The sequence below is a fragment of the Balaenoptera physalus genome (assembly GCF_965194825.1).
Source record: "Balaenoptera physalus genome assembly, chromosome: 20".
NCBI classification, from domain to species: domain Eukaryota; kingdom Metazoa; phylum Chordata; class Mammalia; order Artiodactyla; family Balaenopteridae; genus Balaenoptera; species Balaenoptera physalus.
The window spans coordinates 19,417,171-19,437,373 of record NC_138901.1 but is presented as its reverse complement, the minus strand read 5'-3'; the positions used below and the strand labels follow the sequence as shown (position 1 = coordinate 19,437,373).

Genomic DNA, 20,203 nt, shown 5'->3' with positions numbered 1-20,203 from the left:
GTAAATCTATTTCAAGTGTCATCACAAAATGGATCAAATGAGTTTTCATAAACATGCTGTTTTGCAAAAAAAAAAAAGATGAGGCAAATTCAAGAGGAAGGATATCATTTAAAAAAACTGCTTTGGGGGCTTCCCTGGTGGCTCAGTGGTTAAGGATCCACCTGCCAATGCAGGGGACACGGGTTCGAGCCTTGTTCCAGGAAGATCCCACATGCCGCAGAGCAACTAAGCCTGTGCGCCACAACCACTGAGCCTGCGTGCCACAACTACTGAAGCCCGTGTGCCTAGAGGCCGTGCTCTGCAAAAACAGAAGCCACCACGGTGAGAAGCCCGTGCACTGCAACAAAGAGTAACCCCCGCTCACCCCAACTAGAGAAAGCCCCCGTGCAGCAATGAAGACCCAACACACCCAAAAATAAATAAATTAATTATTTAATTTAATTTAATTAATTAGAAAAAAAAGAAAACTGCTTTGGAGGTGGAGTTGGGTAGAGTTTTAATCCCTAGCTGCAAAGTTGGTTGCCTCTACTCCATTTCCCCTAGAGTTCTTCATGATGCTGGCAGAGCTCTCTGAGATCCCCGAATACCACCCGAGTTCTTTAATTACGGGCGGCATAATGGGAACGTGGCCTCTCCTAGGGTGAGCGTTCTGCTTCTTGCCTCCTCCATCACCTCCCCTTCCCCAACGACACTGGAAACAGTTTTTCCTCTCTGGGCTCAGTTTCCTCAAGCTGCAAATTACTTCTAGAATGGAGAATACTCCTCTCTCAACGTCGGGAACATTTGTCCTGGATGGGAAGAGCCCTGGGAGATCAATGGTGGAGGAAGGCGGAGAGGGCAGGACAGCAAAAATTAGTCCAGTGGGAAGGCTTGATGCAGAGCAAGGGGACTAAAGAGGAAAAGCTAGAAAATAGGTTAAGTGAAGCTAAACAGAGGAACTGTTTTCCTTGGGAAAAATTCTGACCGGGGCTTTGTCCATTTTCCGCCCCACTCCTTTTCCCCACATGAGATGTGGTGTTGAGAGATTGGGTAGGGAATTGGAGTGACAGAAGTTACGTAGTTGGAGGCTGACTAGGAGAAAGGGTTGTACATCAGGTAGTGATCAGAGAAGGAAGGGTAGGGAAGGGTAAATTTAAAATCAGAATAGTTGGGTGCCATTTGCCCCTCCAAAGTCACAGAGGTCATGAATAGTAGATAGCCCAAGAAGTACAAATCTTGGGGCACAAACAAGGGGACTTGCATTGTAGCCAAGAAGCACACTACCCAGGGGCATGTTAAAGAGAGATGTGTCAAAGGGAATGGGAGGAGTCCTAAGGCACCTATTTTCAAGGGAAACAGCTCCAAAGCAATCAAGCTAGAACGTTAAGGACTAGGGACACTTGCTCTCCTATAACTCAGCATCTGTCAGCGCTCCCATTACCAGGTGCTATTTCCAGAGTCCTGGGTCTAGTGGAGGAAAAGGGAGGGGCCTTGGTGGAGAGACAGAGGGAGACCCGATGGGCTCCTCCCCCAGCCCAGCTGCAGTTCTAGATTCTCGCCACTCGGGGGCTCCCGAGCTCAACCACAGTCCCAGAGTTGGACGGGGACGGGGACGGGGACGGGGGCGAGGGATGGGGGCGGGGAGAGAGAGAGAGAGAGCCTCCAGAGGACAGTTTGGGACGTCAGTGGTGACCCTGAGCAGAGAGGTGACTTAGGGGTCATTTGCTCTGAAGCTGCAGACCCTTCGCATGGCCGTTGGGAAGACATCCAGCCTCAGCCCTTCTCTCGTGGGACTGGGACTAGTTTCCCACCTCTTACCCTCCGAGGTCATTTCCTCCCCTGCGCGTTTCCTTCCCCTCCCCCATCCTTGTGGTAGGAACACCACCACCATCCCCCACAGCCTGTCAGAGTCCTGAGGAATGCTCTCACCCTGGCTGGGTGCCAAGCTCTGGACTTCCTGGGCTTTGGGGTGGGGCTTGGCCAAGGGGAAGCCCTTTGGACAGGAGAGCCACCCAATCCTGCATAGCCTGCTTTCGCGCGCTCTCTCCGTGTCTCTCTCTCCCTCCCTCTCTCTCTCCACCCCCCACCCCGCACCCCAAGCAAAAGGCTCATCTATCATTCTCTGTTACCATCACCTAATTTCCTACCCCCACAATAGGATTTCCTTGCCAGGGCAAAACATCCACAATATGGAGACGGTGGGCATCCTAAACACTGGTTTATAGTGAGAGAGGGGGAAAAAATCTATTACAGAACCTGCCTTCCCTGTTCCAGGAGGCATGTAGCTGGAAGGAGAGGTTCAGCTGCCAGGGTCCTGAAGGTAAGGGTTTTGTAAATGGTCATTTGGCCCTGGGGCTCCTTCTGGATCCTCCTCAGAACCCTTGGGTCTAAGGAAGTACGTCTCTCTGTAGTAAAGCTTGGGAGTGAATTTCTGCATATCTGACTACCTCTACTCACCTTCCATGTTCCTGAAATAAATCAGCTGAAATCTGAACTTGTTGGTCTACATCACGGCCAAGGAAATCTTTCCACCCAGCTGTAGCCGACTGGGATGGGTTCAGCGAGAATGGGGAACGGGCAGAAACTACTCCCAAATCTAATGAATAGAGACCAGGCCTGTCAGAGGCCTCTGCCTCCTCTCCAAGGGGTCACTGCTCAGAAATGTTTTTGCATTGCGGGGGTTGGAGAGTCTTCTGATATTGTCCACAAATGACAAAGTGAGAACTCAGTCCTGTGGCATCCCCTGCCTCGCGGTCCCTCGGTGCAGATTTTGCAGACTGTCTCCCTGAAGTCATCATCTGTAACCTGTGCCAGATTCCCAAGTTCCTATCTTGAAATCTCAGCCCCCCACACCCAGGGCCTAGAGGAGAGCCGATGTAGGTCACTGCAGCTGAGCCTGCAGGGCTGTCTGCTCCTTGAGCGCAGAGCCTTTCAGGCACAGAGAGGAAACCTTGCAGAAAAGTGAGAGAAAGGGCTCTGTGAGAAACAGAGGAAAGCATTCCTCAAAAAATGAAGCATGGAGAGGCCAGGAGTCAACTGGTCACACCTGAGACAGCGATGGGAGCTTTGCTCCTAAGAGGCTGCATGTGATGGAGGAGGGAAAGGGAGAGGAGAGGGGCTGAGCATGGCCCCCTCCCTGGCTTTCCCTCCCATGCCCCACCCTTGCTCTGTTTGCCTGTGTAAGGGAACCCTTCTGATCTACTGTCCATCCCCCATTCTCCAGTCGCCTTGCTTTCAAGGCTTAGATTTCATTTTCTGGGGCCTTTGTGACTTGCCTCAGAGACCCTCTGCTTCCTCTGGTCACAGTTTCTGTGTCTCAGGAAGCTAGAGTAGGCCAGGGTTGTCCCCACCCGCCCCATTGAAAGACTCTTCCTGCTTGTTATCTGTTAAACTCATTTTGCCCAGGGTACTTCCAACCCTCTGGGACCTCATTTCTTTTCTTGGCTCTCCCTACCCCTATCCCCCAAGATCCCAAGGAGTGTGTGTTTTTGTGTGCATGCATGGTACTCATACTGTCTTGGTTTTGCATGGGGTGTCAAGGACCTATGGCTGTAAGGAGCTTGGGGTCCTCATGGCCAGGAAAAATAGACAAGGGACCAATTTCTACCTCCAGACTCAAAACAATTTAAACCACAATCAATTGTTCTGTAGGAGTCTCAGGACAGGAAGAAAAGTAGGGAAGATGGAGAAAGGATAAATAATCAGTCTTAGCATTCTCTTCCCCTCATTCTTCCCCTCAAACCTTACCCTCCCCTTTCACAGCTCAGCTACTTATCCTCTTATCCTCTCACTACTCGTTTGCTCTCATTCCCAGAATCCCTGCACACAGTAGGCACTCAATAAATGCTTTTTACACTGAGTCAAACTGAATCCGGTTATGCTCTCTGGCTAAACTTTGAGATGAAAAAGCACAAAACGAGAAGGTGGACCCTCTTCAGATCCTGGGCTAGATTCTCCTACAGGACTGATTGCTAGGGAACAGAGACCCAGAGCAGTGGTTCTCCTGCATCAGAATCGCCTGCAGAGCTGGGTGAAACTCAGATTGCTGGGCTCTACCGCCAGAGTTTCTCATTCAATGGGTCTGGGATGGAGCCTGAAAATTTGCATTTCTAACAGGTGCCTGGGTGATGCTGACCCCTCCACTAATCCTGGGACCACCAGTGGATCCTGAAAATCACTGTCTTAGGGAACCACAGCCCTTCACCCCAGTGCTCACCATGGGGACCTGGTTCGTTCCAATGTCATATAGTTTAGGAGGAAGAAACAGGTGAGAATGGGGAACACGTGACTCCTGCTCAGTCCTCCACCCCAACGCCTACAGGGATCCCAGAAAGATAGGGCAAGGGTGAGCAGAAGTCGGTCTCCGATTGATTAGACGTTCTCTTTTTAAATAGTCCATCGACTCCATCCTTATTGAAAGTCACTTCCCAAAACATGTTTTGCAGCAGCAACGGAGCACTAGGAATTTCCTGTGGCGAGGCAGCGCCAGCATGGGGAGGGGAGAGGCCGTGCTGAGCGAGCGCCTTCCCTTGGCTCAGGCAGGGCCACGTGCCCCACCCCCTCGCTTGCACATGTCTGCGCCGCCACCGCCGCAGCAGCCGGGCTGTTTATGAGCGAGTTGTTGTGGTAGAAATGGAGCAGGCTGCACATGCCCGGGCCATGTGACCCCAGCAGCCCGCGTGAGCCTCGAGCCGGCACAGACACACTCGGCCCTGTCCTCCACCGGCTGGAGAAAAAGGAGGAAAGATGGGGAAGGAGTGAAAGGGCACTGGGCTCCCTTCCCCCTGTCTCCTGGCTTTTTATCCTGCTTCTGTCTCCTCTGTCTCTCCCAAGCCACCAGGGGAGGAAACACCCAGGAAAGGAACATGGTTTCCCCAGGCATATTCTCCTCCCAGGCAGCCCCTTGGCATTTACACTACCCAGAGCCCTAGGCCCCAAGTGAACAAAGGGCCTCCCCAAGCCAAGAGCGCAGAATGCCAGCCCCAGTCCTCCAACTGATGTGCTAATGGCAGCCCAGAGCCAAGACTTGGTTTCCCCGCAGCATGGGCTCCCCAAATCTGGCCGCCTGGTCCCCTCTTTCTAGGAAGGAGGATGCTGCACAGAGATGCAGTGAGTGCCCAGTCCAGGATCAGAACCGGGAGTGTTCAGGGATTTGTGGGGTCAGGGACTGGAACCAAGGATTCTTTCTGCAGCAGTGGTCTGTGGGGTTAGTGGGCAGGAAGGGCAAAATCCCTCTGCCAACTGGGGATAGGGAAGAGCTGAGGGATGGGGTGGGGATGGGGGGGGTGAGACCTGGAAGAACACAAACTCCGTCCAGCTGGAGAACAAACTCTTCCTTGCGACACGAGAGACAAGCTCAGCCTCCATCCCTCGTGGAAGTGTCCCCTCTCATCCATCTGGCCCTCCCAGCCCCTTAGAGACCTCTGTCAGCACTCTAACCCCAGACCCCCGCTCCCAGCCCTCTGCTCCGGGCCCCCCACCTGTGACCCTGTTTCTGAGCAGCAGTGCCTCTTGCTGGGATGTGAGACTGTGCTGGAGTCAGGCGGACAGTAGGTTAGCAGGAACAAGCAAATGAAAGGAGCACGACCCACATTTCCTCACCGCACCAAAACTTCGCAGATCCTGCATTGCAGAGCTAGCGCTTTTTTTTTTTTTTTTTTTTAATTCTCCACTGGGCCCCTACACGCGTCTGCATTTTTGCAACCAGTACAGATTTTTTTTTTTCAGGGTGCAAACTGCGCATTCTAATGAGCCAAAGCTCCTTCCCGCGGCATTGAAAATCTCTTTGGCAAATTGCTTCTCCCCACCCCCACCCCCAATTTAGAAAAAGGGGAGGGATCCCAAATTTGTGAAGTCGCATCCTCCCTCTCTCTTTCCCCTGCTCCCCTCCCCCAACATACTGCAGTCTTTCCAGCCCAACTAACAGCTGCAGACCAGGGGAGAGGGATGGGAGGTGGGAAAAATCAGCCTTGTTCCTTCTTTCCACTCAGACTGAGCTGGCGGGGGGCGGGGTTGCTTTTTTTTTCCTGGGCAACCCGTTGCATCCCTCTTTCCCTCCCCATCCCAGCCAGTGTTTATGTAAGCCTCCCAGAAGCTACACACAGCCCCTAATGCCTGCCCAGGCCGCAGCTCCTCCAAGGTCCATCCTGCTCACGAGGACTGTCATGAGCCTCCGGCCTCCCCAGGCAGCTGCATGGAGATCTGCAGAGGCCCAAGGAATGAGGAGATGCTGGACACGGAGGGGGTTTGAGATGGAGCTTGGGGTAAGGGATGGCGATGGGAGCAGGCACACAGGTATCCCAGCCCCACCACTCCCCATACATTCCCCTGCATCTTAGTCCTACAGAGGCTCAAGGACAGCCAAGGGGCAGGTGCAGGGACCTGGAAGATGACACCACCCGTGGGCTCCAGCAGCAGCACAGCAAAGGTTGGACAGGATGGCCTTGGCATAGCATGTGCTGGATGTCACTGCCCCCCAATCCGGGAGGAGGAACCCCGTGCCAGAAAGAGGGCACTTTGGGGCTTAGTTTTCTCCTGCCAAGGACAGTCCATGTCACCTCCTTTATCCTGTGATTTTGCTGGGATCCTGGGCTCAGAGAGGGGAACCCAAAGGAGGATTCCCCAGAGCATCTGCTGAAGAAGCACTGACCCAGGATGGTGGGTGGCTTTCAGAGGGCTGTTTTCAGAAACGCTCATCTCTCAAGCAGGTAAATGCGGAAGAAGGATGTTGTTTCCTTATGGCTTTTTTTTTTTTTTTTAATAAATTTACTTTATTATTTATTTTTGGTTGCATTGGGTCTTCGTTGCTGCAGGCTGGCTTTCTCTAGTTGCAGAGAGCAGGGGCTACTCTTCGTTGCGGTGCGCGTGCTTCTCACTGCGGTGGCTTCTCTTGTTGCGGAGCACGGGCTCTAGGCGCGCAGGCTCTAGGGCACAGGCTCAGTAGTTGTGGCGCACGGGTTTAGTTGATCTGTGGCATGTGGGATCTTCCCGGACCAGGGCTCAAACCCGTGTCCCCTGCATTGGCAGGCGGATTCTTAACCACTGAGCCACCAGGGAAGTCCCTCCTTTTGGCTTTTTATACAACTTGTGTCTGTCCTTGGTGGTCCTCCGTACTCTCATTTAACCAACCCATTCTTTTTTATTTTTAATTTTTTTAATTGAAACTTGTATTTGAAGTGTTAACAAGAAAGGAGAACTTTGGTTCACTGGAAAAGTCAATCGACTAAATGAATTATAAAGGTAAGCAAGTATGTAACAGGTCCTAACTGGCAATGGACCCATATTGATTGGTTCCTACCAAGGGGTCCATGTAGATATGGTTCTCACCAAAGGGTCTGCATGCACAAGGCTCCCATGAGAGGGGGACATCCTGCAGCCCCCATTCATGTGGCCCCCACCGAGGGTGACTTCCAGCAAGATGGAGACCACACCACCCAACCAATCCTTTTTTTTTTTTTTTTGGCTGCACCACACAGCTTGTGGAATCTTAGTTCCCCGACCAGGGCCCTGGCAGTGAAAGCGCCAAGTCCTAACCACTGGACCGCCAGGGAATTCCCATTTTTTTCCCCAACCACTCCATTCTTGATACACCGTGGCCCTTTAAGGGGCCCAGACCTATGTGTCCCTCTCTCTTCATCACCAGCTACATATCCCAGAGTCACGGGGTCAGAGAAGAGAATTTGGATGCCTGCTTAAGTTATTCACTTCTGTAGCAATGTATGTGGAAGTTTGGTTTTTTGTGTGTTTGTTTGCAACCTAATCTGGCCCCCTTCTACTTAACCAGAGGAGGGGAATGTAGGAGTGAGAGAGGGAGGAGTTTAAGGGAAGAAGAAATGAGGGTGGAGTTAGAGGTTCTGGGAAACTAAGGTACTTGTGGAGACAGGAGCAAGGGGTACTTCAGGCTTCCCCTTCTTGGTGACACACCTCATTTCCAGCACCATCGTTGCTTAGGAAACACCAGGATGAGCTTGCAGCTCAGACATTTCACCCAGAGTAATCATTCTCCCAAGGAAGGGCAGTCTTGCTAGTGGAAAGAGTTTTATCCTCAGGCCTGGGGTTGAATTCCCAACATTGCCATTTTCATTGCGCCATTGATAGTGGTAGTTCCAAGAGACAACTGGGGGAGCTTGAGCTCCTCCATAAGTCTCCATTAACTCCACCATTCTTTAATGTGACATCTTCTCAATCTTAAGCGCTTCACTTCAAATACAGCTTCAAGACAAGTTGCCTTGTCTCTGGAGCGTCCTGGGCAAGTTAATAAATGTTTCTAAGTCTCAGATTCCCCATCTCTAAATGGAGAATGAGGACTTCCCTGGTGGCGCAAGTGGTTAAGAATCCGCCCGCCAATGCAGGGGACAAGGGTTTGATTCCTGGCCCGGGAAGATTCCACACGCCGCGGAGCAACTAAGCCCATGCACCACAACTACTGAGCCTGTGCTCTAGAGCCCGCAGGCCACAACTACTGAGCCTGCGAGCCACAACTACTGAAGCCCGCGCGCCTAGAGCCAATGCTCTGCAACAAGAGAAGCCACCACATGAGAAGCCCACGCACCGCAACGAAGAGTAGCCCCCACTTGCCGCAATTAGAGAAAACCCGCGTGCAGTAACAAAGACCCAATGCAGCCAGAACTAAATAAATAAATTTTAAAAATAAATAAACTAAGAATGAGACCTACAGCATAGGGCTGTCGTGGACATTCAATGAAATAATGTGTGTAACACACTTAGCCCAGTACCTGGCATACAGTTGGTACTTAATACATATTTATTATTTCCTTTCCTTGGAAAAAGGAGTAGTGAGGTAAAGATAGAATCTGAGGCAAAACACATCCATGGAACCCAGCCTTGGATCATACCTCACCCTCCCTTTTTCTATCACCCCCAGAGAAAACATTAATTCGGACTTTAACCTTCCTACTTAATTCTCCTGAAATTCTCCCCAAGACATCAAAGCTTTTGGTAGGTTAGGGAAAGCTGGCTGGTCTTTCAGAGAACAGAAAAAGGATCTAGTAGGGCCGGGAATGAGTCTCTCCCAGGCACAGGGCTTGCTGCCTGGGTCTGGGGCATTCCCAGCGTTTCTGTCCTGGGTCTGCATCACCTGGGCAGGCAGGTTATTTTCCTGGGGCAGTGGTTCGTTCCATGAGAAAGGAGCGGGGAAGGAAGGCACCTACTGAAGGCTGACCTGGTTTCCAGCAAGGACCCACGCCAGTCAGTCAGTCAGTCAAGCAGTCAGCCCAAGATTTAGGCCACCCAGGATTTGCACAGGGTGTTGCCTTGTTACCCAGAGCATCCTACTGATGAGGAAAATAGCTCTTGGATCAAACACACACATCCACACACATTCTTGCCATTCACACTTACACACTCACACGTGCAGTCTCTCGTTCATAATCCTATGATCACACACACACTCTGGCCAGAGCTTGGAGCTCTCACTCTCTTCTCTTCCTCTATTTCTGCTGTCCTCCCCAGACCAAAGAAATTCAAGAGAATTTAAGACATAGTTGGAAACATATACACACACACAGGATTCCACCCGGCCCCTAAATGGTGAGGTCAGTCTAGAATCCCAGACTCTGAGGAATCTGAGCAGAAGTGTGGGCAACATGGAGCCAGGTGTGCTTTGCTGTGCTGGGTCTTGGATATGCATCCGTTCCCCATGGTTCTATCTGGGCACTGTTTATTAAGGGTCCATGTTGTTCTTGGGCTGAATTTCGCTATGGGAGATATGGTGCGTGAGCACGCACAGGTGTGTGTGTGTGTGTGTGTGTGTGTGTGTGTGTGTGTGAGAGAGAGAGAGAGAGAGAGAGAGTGTGTGTGTATAGAAGTGAACTGGAATGTCCAGCTGGCAGGAGGGGTGGGAGGCCGTGTTGAGATACACCTGTTGTCTTAGGTCAAGGTTGAGGTCATAGAGAGGCCAAAGCTAGATTCTATTCCAGGTTCCCAAAGGCCAGACGACCCAGGCTTTTCTCCCTCCATTTGGTGGCTCTGAGTCCCATAGTCTCTGTCCTTCTCCCAGCAGCTGTTGACAGAGAGACGAGCAGGATGGATAGACAGAAGCTTCTGGAGCCAAGGGAGAGTCCTGCCTCGTCATTTTTCTGTATCCTTCTCTCCAGTTGTAGAAGGAAGATCCCAAAGTTACTTCTTTGTCAGGGAGCAAAGGAGGGGCCCTATAAGAAGTGCAGAGGAAGGAGGGCCCAGAAGTAACCCCCCTCCTTTGCCTCCTCCCTCCCTGCCTCCGCCTTCATACCTCACACAGACTGCAAAACAACCCAGCTTCTTGCCAAGAGTCAGGCTGACTGCATTTCAGCTCTGGCTGCCTCTGCTTCCTCCTCCCTCTCACTGGCTGTAAACTCAGGGAGGGAGTCTTGACCCCTGCCCTCCCCGAATAGGGATAAACACCAGCAAGTAGAACAAGGGGTGGGCAGGGTGACCACAGCAGCAAGCAGAACCGTAGTTGCCAAACAGGGCAACTAAAGGGAGTGTGCTGACAGGGCTGCTGGGCTGGTGGGGAGCTAGAGGTCATACCAAGGTCCCTGATTTTGAGTCTAGCCCTGGCAGGTCCCTGGGCTCTGGCCCTGGCCCTGGCTCTGATGGAGACTCAGGAAGGGCGCAGAGAGCATGCATTGCAGGACATGGCAGCTCACCTCCCAGTTTTCCCTCCAGAGCCCAGCAGGAGGAGGGAGAGGGGGTGGAGGCTGAGTTCAGAACCAAGTTTTCCTGAAAAGCCTCTTTCCTTGTTTGTCCTAGCCCCTCCCAGGTCCTCCCACGCTCTGCTGCAGCTTCCCAGCTCTGGGCCAAGGGGCCAGGGCAGGCCAGGGAAGAGCCCACTGCCCTCTCTCTCCCACTGTTCTTGGGGGCAAGGGAACAAAGCTAAAGCCCAGGCCATTCTAGGGAGCCCATCTGTCTTCCCCTGGGAGTCAGAGGGTCAGCGAGTGGTCAGGCCAGGGGCCCAACCGCCTCCCCTTCAGTCACCCTCACAGCCCTCTCTGCTTACTTCCTCACCACCCAGCTTACTCCTTCTTTGGTGTCCACACGCCTCTGTTTCTTTACCTTTTCGGTAGCTGTTTCCAGGCATCCATCAATGCTGTCCCAGGAGCTATCTGTGAACAAGTGGAGAAGGGCTTCCTGTATGGAAAAAAAAAAAGACAACAAAAAAACCCTCCCTAGGAGCTGTGGGGCTGAGAAGGGACTAGCAGGAAGAAGCAGGTGGCCCAGGTTCACTTGGCTGCTTCAGGAAGAGGCTCGCAGCTCTCCCCGCAACCCAAGTCCTCAAACAGGATAGACCTCGGGAAATACCTGGCAGCCCAGTGGTTAGGACTCCCAGCTCTCACTGCCGAAGGCCCGGGTTCAATCCCTGGTTGGGGAATCCCACAAGCCGCACAGCCAGACCAAACCACCCCCCCCCCCAACAGGATAGACCTCGACTGGAGACCCTTTTTCGCCAATGGGGCAGAGTTGCTCCTCTGAAGGGAGATGCCGGCTGTTTCTAACCCCTGTTCAGCATTTCACTTCCATGTCGGCCCACCTCCTTGATGGTGGTCAAATGAAACTAGCAATGGATGTCTGACCTTGGGCCAATCACTTCTTCTAAGACTCATTTTCCTCGTCAGTAAAGGAGGGAGGGTTAAGATGGTCTTTGTGTTCCCTTCCGTGGAATCCACGCTACCCTGAAGCACTGAGGGTGGGGATGGGGGTGTCACTCTGCCCCCAAGCCCTGCCTCACCTCTGGCCCCTTTAGGACTTCAAAGCACTTTCACCACAAAGTTCTCCTCGCTTGTCCTTTTTATTTCCTAGACAAAGGGAAATGACTCACCCCAAAGTCACCTTCAGTGGGTGGGGTGGTGTCATACACAAAAACAGGGAGTCCCCAGGGACATCCTCACCACGCCCCCCCCCCCCCACCCATGGCAACTCCCTTCCCTAGGGGAGTAGAATGGAACAGGGGCCACATTTCCTTTCCATCTCAGGACTTGGCTCTGCAGCAGAAGTTCAGCTTAAGCTCCTGACCGAGGGGATATTCCTACTTGTCATCTCTCTCGTGTCACCAGTAACCTCAAGGCGAAGTCAGTCCTGCAATCACGTGAAGCCCTCACGTTTGCAAGGTTTGCAGAAAGCGGCTGTTAGCTTTGATCTCCCAGGGAGCGGCCAAGCTTGCCAGCCCCTCCCCAGGAATTCACATGCCTCTGCCATACAGGCTTTCCAAACACGCCACCCTGACTCTCAGCGCACTCCACCCCACAAGGCTCTCAGCTCCTCCCCGGTTCCAGCAAGAGGTTTTGCGAGGCAGAAACGGGGAAATATACGCAGTCCGCCCACTTTGCCAATGGACTACATATCCCGACAGGCTTGGCTTTACGCAGGCGCACGGAACTCAACGTGCCTGCTGCTGGAAAAGTGTGTCACTGGGGCACGAGGCGCTCCCTGGGATCACATGGTACCTGCTCCAGTGCCGCGTGCGGCCCGGGAACCCTGGGTTGCTGGCGCCTGCGCAGAGCCCTCTGTCCCAGAGAAAAAGGCTGGGGCAAAAGGCCGTTGAGATTGGCAGAGTGAAATACTGCTGCCGAGGGAACGTAGCAGGGCACACGTCTCGCTTCTTTGCGCCTGGGTGCCCCGTTTCTCCCATCACGTACTTACTTCCTGACTGCAACCTCTCTCCCTCTGGGACTTTTGCACCGGGAGCTCCAGATTCGCTACCCTGCAGCGCTGCGGAGCCTTCAGGCAGTGGCACCCCGGGCACTGCAGAGACCCGACCCTCCTTGCTACCTTCTAGCCAGAACTACTGCAGGCTGATTCCCTCCGCCCCCTTCCCCCACACTCTCTTGCTTTTCCCATGCAAAGCAGACCTCCGTTGCCTCAGCGTCCTACCCTTCTGCAGGGCTGCAGTCGGCCACCCCAAGACCTTGCTGCAGGGTGCCTAGGATCCTTATCGTGAGCCGCGGGGTCCACTCCCCGTCCTCGGTCAGTTCCCAGGGGGCGACAGCGGCAATTGTAATCTCCAGTTTGTGTCAAGGTCCAGTTTGAATGACCGCTGTCAGCTGGTGAAGACATGACGACCCTGGACTCCAACAACAACACAGGTACTAAGATTCCTTTGCTACCATCATTCTTTCTCTGTCACTGTCTCCTCTCCTCCATCTACGCCTTTGTAAGGAACTTTGTAAGGGACTGGAGACTCCCTCGGCCTGGGGATTTGCTAGCGTGATGGGGGCCATAGGCTGGGATTTCCAGAGCGTGTTGTTCGGCCTGGGAATGCGCCCGGAGGCGCCCCACCATCACCCCTCAGAGCCCCTCTCTTTAGCCTGAAGGACTCGGATCGCGGGGAAGGAGGAAATGGAGAGCGGGTACGTGTGGTGAGATGAACAGTTTACAGGAACTGGGAGTTTTGGAGCAGTGCCCCGAAACGCCCCCATCTGTCCACCCCCTGCAGCTGTGGCATGCCTGGACTTCTCGGAAGGAGGACCCCCTCCTTCCAATCTTCCTCTTCCCTTAGTTCCTGCAGGCTCGAGGGAACTCGAGAAGCAGTGGGGCGATCTGGGTTCCAGGCAGGAGGGGCTGGGGGAATGGGTCGGATCTCACTGGTGAATCCTCAGTAGGGAGCGGCACTTGAGGAGCCCCACGAGTGGTGCTCTGCCCCAGGAAGGACACCCAGAGCGCCCCGGCAGCCCGGAGCGCTCACATGGCTGCGGAGCCGGGCCCACGTGCTGCGTTTGTTTTCATTCTGCAGAAGCCGTGGCCGCCACCCCATTGGTGGTTGCCTCCCGGCCCCGTTACATAATGAGCTCCGCCCCCCGTTGCCCCGGCAACGCGTGTACCCTTCTCTCCTCCCCTTAGTAGTCCTGACCCAGCTGGCGTGAGGGGCCCAGCCCTAGACTGGGACCCCGGACGCCGAGGAGGGGCGGGACGGGGGGCGGGGCTGCTGCTCCCAATTGACGGGAAGCGGAGAGGGCGGAACCTCGGGTTCTGGGGTTCCTCGTTGGGGAGCCACGTGCAAGAGGCACACGTGGAGCCGGGACGTGAGGCCGGCTGAGGGCCCGGCTCCCGCCCCGCCCCGCCGAGATCTGGGTGAAGCTGGGCTGACTCACCGCCCCCGCCTGCCTCCTTTTCCTGTCCGCCTGCCCGGCCCCCTCCTCCTTCCCCATAACCGATGCAGAGTAAGACAGAGCCATCCCTGACCTCTCGTGGCCTCATGTTTACACTCCTCAAGGGGACCTCACATCTAGCCACCCTTCTCCTCACTCTTTTCCTCTTTATTCTCTTTGCACCTACCTCACCGTACTGTCTTTAGACTCAGCTTCTCCCCATTACAAATTCTTTCTGTTCCCCAAGCATCTCGTTTCTTAGTCCTGCAAACACTGTCTTACGCCTACTCCCACCACACAAGAAGCAGTTTGTCTCCTAAGGACTTCCCTCAAAACAACTACATCCCAGAAACATAGCTGAAAGGATATTAAGTCTCTTTCATCTTTTTTTTTTCACAGAAAGGAAAACTGGGACCCAGAGAGGGGAGTTGATTTCCTCTGGGTCACAAATCAAGTTGCTGGTGATAGATCCAGATCTAAAACTAGACTCTTTTGAGTGTGCCCCACACTTCCAGGTGGAAGTCTCTTCGGATGAGTCTTACTTCTCTTTGGGGGATGGCTGAACTGGGTCAGGTTCATTTACCACCAAATAAATATCCCATTCCCCCACCTCAGCCCTGAAACTGTAGGAGCTGATCTATTGTGCAATTATTTTACAGGGAACTCGGTTCACCCTGACCAACCTTGAGCTATTTTAGGGTTGCTCTGCCCAGCTTAGTGTGTGTCAGTGGGTGAGCAAGACATGTGCCTCTGTAGACACGGTGGCATGCCCTGTGTCGGCTCACACGTGTCCTGGGATCCTCCCTCCTCCCACCCCATCCATGGCAGGCCATGCGAGGTACTTGGCAAAGGTGTGGCAGGCAGGTCACCTTTTTCTCCTGCTAATGCAATGGGAACACAGCCACCTGGTTGGCAATATAACTAGAGGGCCAAAGTCTCTGAATGGCCAGAGAGCCAAGGTCATTGTCATCAGGCAGAGAGATCTAGAAGGGGGAATTCCAAAGCCTTAGGCTGGACAGTTTGTCCTTCACTTCCAACCCCTGCAACTCATACTGTTAAGCCCTTCCTGGATTCAGGGATAGAGCCCACTCTGACTCTTGATCTTGGAGGCCAGGGGAACAGTACCTTTGGAGAATACGTCTTCCAGTTTTGAGGGAATGTGATTGTTTTACTCTTGTAAGACCCCCACTCTCCTCAATGTTGGCTAGCTGCCCCTCCATGGTCTCATCCCTGGAATGGTCTTGGTATGAAAATCAGCAGCTGGTTTTTTTTTTTTTTTTTTGAAGCCTGGGCATTATGAATGGTTTTCAGCTGCTCATCCCATCCCGAGGTCAGCTGCTGACAATTAAGTCATTAGCTGCGGTTGATATTCTAAAGGAAGGCATCCAGGGCGGGGGTGGGGGGTTGGTACATATGTGAAATACTCACAGAGCATCGCAGAGGTCATGCCTCTAGAGAGGTACCTCACACGCCAGGCAGAAGCTGAATGTACCTGCCAAGAGTTACGGTGGTTGGTTGGCCATGTCTGGTATGTGTTGGGGAGTTGCTTATTGTGGCTCTTCTGGGGACTCCAAGATTAGGTGTTTCACATGGTTAACTTCTGGGTATCCAACAGTGTTTTGGGAGGCAGGTGAGGGATGGGCAGAGTGGTGACCTAGGACCAAAGATATATGGCGGTTGACACGCCTTTCCCTTGGGTTCTCCTGCCAGGTGGCGTCATCACCTACATCGGCTCCAGCGGCTCCTCCCCAAACCGCACCAGTCCCGAGTCCCTCTACAGTGACAGCTCGAATGGCAGCTTCCAGTCCCTGACCCAAGGCTGTCCCACCTACTTCCCACCATCACCCACTGGCTCCCTCACCCAGGACCCAGCTCGCTCCTTTGGGAGCACTCCAACCAGCTTGGGTGACGATGGTTCCCCTTCTTCTTCATCTTCCTCGTTGTCCTCCTCCTCCTCCTTCTATAACGGGAGCCCCCCCAGGGGTCTACAAGTGGCCCTGGAAGACAGCAACCGAGTGTCCCCCAGCAAGAGCACCAGCAACATCACCAGTGAGTAAATTTCCAGCCGATTTGGGGGGAAGGGAAGGTGTCCCGGCTGAGGTGGGGAGTTGACATTCATGTGACACAGTTATTCCCAGGACCTACGCTGGCCTCAGGGATTTCTCCTAGAGTTGCACCAGCTGCTGTCAGCCCTGTCTGCTCATTCGAGTGCCCCCTAGATACTGAAGCTCCTCCTCAGTTTCCCCCCCCACCCCGCCCCCCACCCCGCCCAATCTCCAGCTCAGAAAACCTCCAGCTCTCTGGCCACTCAGAAACCTGCCCTGTTCACCCACTGCCCCTCTCTTCCTGCAGAGCTGAATGGCATGGTGCTACTGTGTAAGGTGTGTGGGGACGTGGCCTCGGGCTTCCACTATGGCGTGCATGCCTGTGAGGGCTGCAAGGTGAGGCAGGGTGTGGGTAAGGGCAGGTGACCCTCTCCCACAGGACACATAGGCCTGGCCTAGACGGAGGTGCTCACTAGCTGCCCCTGCTCCACAGGGCTTTTTCCGTCGGAGCATCCAGCAGAACATCCAGTACAAAAGGTGTCTGAAAAATGAGAACTGCTCCATCGTCCGCATCAATCGTAACCGCTGCCAGCAGTGTCGCTTCAAGAAGTGTCTCTCCGTGGGCATGTCTCGAGATGGTGAGGCAGCACCGTGCCCACGAGCTTCCCCTCGCCCTCCCCCTTTCTTCCACTCGGAAGTTTCTGAATTAATCCCTCCCTTAAAAAGGCCCAATACTAGGCATCTCATTTGCATAGGGGATGCCCACATTTCATCGGGTCTCAGGTAAACACACACATCTTTCCCATTAGTCCCTCTGGTCACCTCTTACCGTAATTCCTACTTGGAAAACCCCCTCGATGGGTGTGGCCTTGTGGGTTTTATGTGGAACCCCAAGCCCTAAGGGGCTTGCCCATTCAGGAGGAAGGAAGAGAAGCATGTGAGTGTGTATGAGAACTTCCTGACACTGCTCTCATCCTGTCACAGCTGTGCGTTTTGGGCGCATCCCCAAACGAGAGAAGCAGCGGATGCTGGCTGAGATGCAGAGTGCCATGAACCTGGCCAACAACCAGCTAAGCAGCCAGTGCCCGCTGGAGACCCCACCCACCCAGCACCCCACCTCAAGCCCCATGGGCCCCTCACCACCCCCAGCCCCTGCCCCCTCACCCTTGGTGGGCTTCTCCCAGTTCCCACAACAGCTGACGCCTCCCCGATCCCCAAGTCCCGAGCCCACAGTGGAGGATGTGATATCCCAGGTAGCCCGGGCCCACCGAGAGATCTTCACCTACGCCCATGACAAGCTGGGCACCTCACCTGGCAACTTAAATGCCAACCATGCCTCGGGCAACCCTCCAGCCAGCACCCCACATCACTGGGAAAGTCAGGGCTGCCCGCCTGCCCCCAATGACAACAACATCATGGCCGCCCAGCGTCATAATGAGGCCCTGAACAGTTTACGCCAGGCTCCCTCCTCTTACCCTCCCACCTGGCCCCCTGGCCCTGCCCATCACAGCTGCCACCAGCCAAACAGCAATGGGCACCATCTGTGCCCCACCCACGTGTACCCAGCCCCAGAAGGCGAAGCACCTGCCAACAGTCTGCGGCAGGGCAACTCCAAGAACGTTCTGCTGGTGAGGGCATTGGGGGTGAAGTGGGCAGGGGACTGGGGAGACTGGATTTAGCACAGGGCCGCTGGGTGTGCCTGAAGGCTAGGTGCAGGGAGGATGTTCAGCCCTGTAGGAAGGGCTCTGCCTGGGAATCCCTGATCTCCACCGGGCACCTGATTGCTACGTTACCTGAAAGACCCATCCTCCAAGGCCACAACTCTAACCCAAGCAGAATCTGGGGCCCAGCACTGCGGGGGAAGCCTATCTGAGGCAGCCTGACTGATACTCCCCTCCCCAAATTCTTTCCTCTTCCAGGCATGTCCCATGAACATGTACCCGCACGGACGCAGTGGGCGAACTGTGCAGGAGATCTGGGAGGATTTCTCCATGAGCTTCACGCCCGCTGTGAGGGAGGTGGTAGAGTTTGCCAAGCACATCCCTGGCTTCCGTGATCTTTCTCAGCACGACCAGGTCACCCTGCTTAAGGCTGGCACCTTTGAGGTGAGTGACCCTTTGTGCTCCCTGCTCTTGACCTTGGGAAGGATCCAGCAGAAAGGGTGTCTGGGGTGGGCAGGGGCTCTGAAACCTTACTCGTGACGGATGAAGGAAGGGGCAGAATCCCCCCCCAGTCCTGCCTATGGATGGCTGGGACTTCTGTCATCTCAACTGGGGTCTAATTACATCCTACTACCCTAAAATAACACTTTAGGGTACAGCGCTATTCCCGTTCTAGGCATGAGTAAATTCACTTTGGTGAAGTGCCTTGCCCAAGGTCACAGGGAGTGACAGGGTTGAGACTCAGATTCAGGCTGGATTCCAAAGCCAGTGGGATGTTCCCCATCCTAACACCTGGCACCCCCACCCCCACCCCCCGCCGCCTCATTGCTCACTCAGAAACTAGCCCCGGTCTTGACTGGGAAATCTAAGGCAGCACCAGTAACCCTTTCACGGAACTTTAGGGGCAACTTGGCAATTGCTCCTCCCACTCCACCCAGGATGACTGTCCCCGCTTTAGGTGCTGATGGTACGCTTTGCGTCGCTGTTCAACGTGAAGGACCAGACAGTGATGTTTCTGAGCCGCACCACCTACAGCCTGCAGGAGCTCGGCGCTATGGGCATGGGAGACCTGCTCAATGCCATGTTCGATTTCAGCGAGAAGCTCAACTCCCTGGCGCTTACCGAGGAGGAGCTGGGCCTCTTCACCGCGGTGGTGCTCGTCTCTGCAGGTAGGTCAGGCTCTCGCCTGAGCCTGACCCCGGGAGGAGGCGGACGCAGTTCGATTCAACACACCTTTTATGGAGTACCTACTCTAGGCCAGGCCCTGCACCCGGGCACTGGGGATACAGACATGATTCAGACACAGTCTAGCTCAGGAGACAGACTCATGCCCGACTAATTATAAAACAGTGAGATAAGTGTCACAGTAGAAGCATGAACCAAGGGCTTTGGAAGCACACACAACTATTTCTGCCTGGGGAGCTGGGGAAGGAGGTGACACTTGAGTGGGGCCTCAGAGGACAAGTAAAGATACTGCCAGGCAGAGAGAGGGGGAAGGGCATCCCAGGCAGAGGGAACTACAGAACAAAAAGCAAGGGAGCCTGGGCGTGTTTGGCCTGTTCAGGGAAGGAGAGCGGCCTGGTGGGGTGGGAGGGGGCCAGCCCTGCTGAGCCTGGGCTCCCAGATCGCAGGCACCTCCTGCTCTTGGAGAGGGAGTCATGTCCCCCCTCCTCCTCCTTCCCCATCGGCCCTCTGGGGGGCTTCGGGGAGAGGCCGCATGGCCGCCGCCGCCGCGTCCTCGCAGGCCTCCGGGTCCTCCTCGTCAGAGGAGCTCAGGGAGCCTGCCTCACTGCCGTCGTCTTCCCCACAGACCGCTCGGGCATGGAGAATTCCGCTTCGGTGGAGCAGCTCCAGGAGACGCTGCTGCGGGCTCTTCGGGCTCTGGTGCTGAAGAACCGGCCCTCGGAGACTTCCCGCTTCACCAAGCTGCTGCTCAAGCTGCCGGACCTGCGGACCCTGAACAACATGCATTCCGAGAAGCTGCTGTCCTTCCGGGTGGACGCCCAGTGACCCGCCCGGCCGGCCTTCTGCCGCTGCCCCCTTGTACAGAATCGAACTCTGCACTTCTCTCTCCTTTACGAGACGAAAAGGAAAAGCAAACCAGAATCTTATTTATATTGTTATAAAATATTCCAAGAGGAGCCTCTGGCCCCCCGAGCCTTCTTGTAAATACCTGCCTCCCTCCCCCATCACTGAACCCCCCCGGCCTCCCCTATTTAAACCACTCTCTCCCCCCTCTTACTCTCTAGCCCCCCGATTTGTTCTATTCCTGTCTCAAATCCGATAGTTCACAGCTGAGCTGGCTTCTGTGGCGTGTGCTCGTTCTGGGGGGTGGGGCGGAAACGCGGCCAAGGCTGGGGGCACACCTCTCCATCTGGTCAGTTTGTGGGGTGGGTCCTCTGGCCAGCAGATGGGAGGGTACAGGGAAACAGCACAC

At 54.4% G+C, this 20,203-nt stretch overlaps 1 protein-coding gene and 1 long non-coding RNA gene across 5 annotated transcripts; one reads left to right on the top strand and one right to left on the bottom strand.

Moving 5' to 3' along the window:
• Positions 1–71: 71 nt before the first annotated feature.
• Positions 72–12,986, bottom strand: LOC309650154. Of its 3 annotated transcripts, none has more exons than XR_014257439.1 (3): positions 12,847–12,985; positions 11,032–11,081; positions 72–4,705 (listed from the first exon to the last, which is right to left on the bottom strand). It is a non-coding gene; the product is annotated as an uncharacterized lncRNA (long non-coding RNA). The 3 variants fall into 3 exon arrangements; XR_014257438.1 differs by lacking the exon at positions 72–4,705 and adding an exon at positions 9,471–10,148 and having other exon boundaries at positions 11,032–11,106; positions 12,847–12,986; XR_014257440.1 differs by lacking the exon at positions 72–4,705 and adding an exon at positions 9,471–10,148.
• Positions 12,150–20,064, top strand: NR1D1 (nuclear receptor subfamily 1 group D member 1). 2 transcript variants are annotated; one of them, XM_082441150.1, is made up of 8 exons: positions 12,150–13,058; positions 15,771–16,109; positions 16,413–16,501; positions 16,599–16,743; positions 17,090–17,733; positions 18,025–18,210; positions 18,725–18,935; positions 19,577–20,064. In XM_082441150.1, the coding sequence occupies exons 1-8, from the start codon at positions 13,028–13,030 to the stop codon at positions 19,774–19,776; spliced, it is 1,845 nt and encodes a 614-aa protein (XP_082297276.1). In that variant the 5' UTR covers positions 12,150–13,027; the 3' UTR covers positions 19,777–20,064. The 2 variants fall into 2 exon arrangements, with proteins under 2 accessions (XP_082297276.1, XP_082297277.1); XM_082441151.1 differs by lacking the exons at positions 12,150–13,058; positions 16,413–16,501 and having other exon boundaries at positions 15,835–16,109.
• The last annotated feature ends 139 nt before the right edge of the window (positions 20,065–20,203 follow it).

Coding starts and splice junctions, on each gene's coding strand:
- NR1D1 (XM_082441150.1), top strand. CDS start 13,028: ATGACGACCCTGGACTCCAACAACAACACAG. Junction 13,059..15,770: donor GGACTCCAACAACAACACAG/GTACTAAGATTC, acceptor TTCTCCTGCCAG/GTGGCGTCATCACCTACATC. Junction 18,211..18,724: donor TTAAGGCTGGCACCTTTGAG/GTGAGTGACCCT, acceptor TCCCCGCTTTAG/GTGCTGATGGTACGCTTTGC.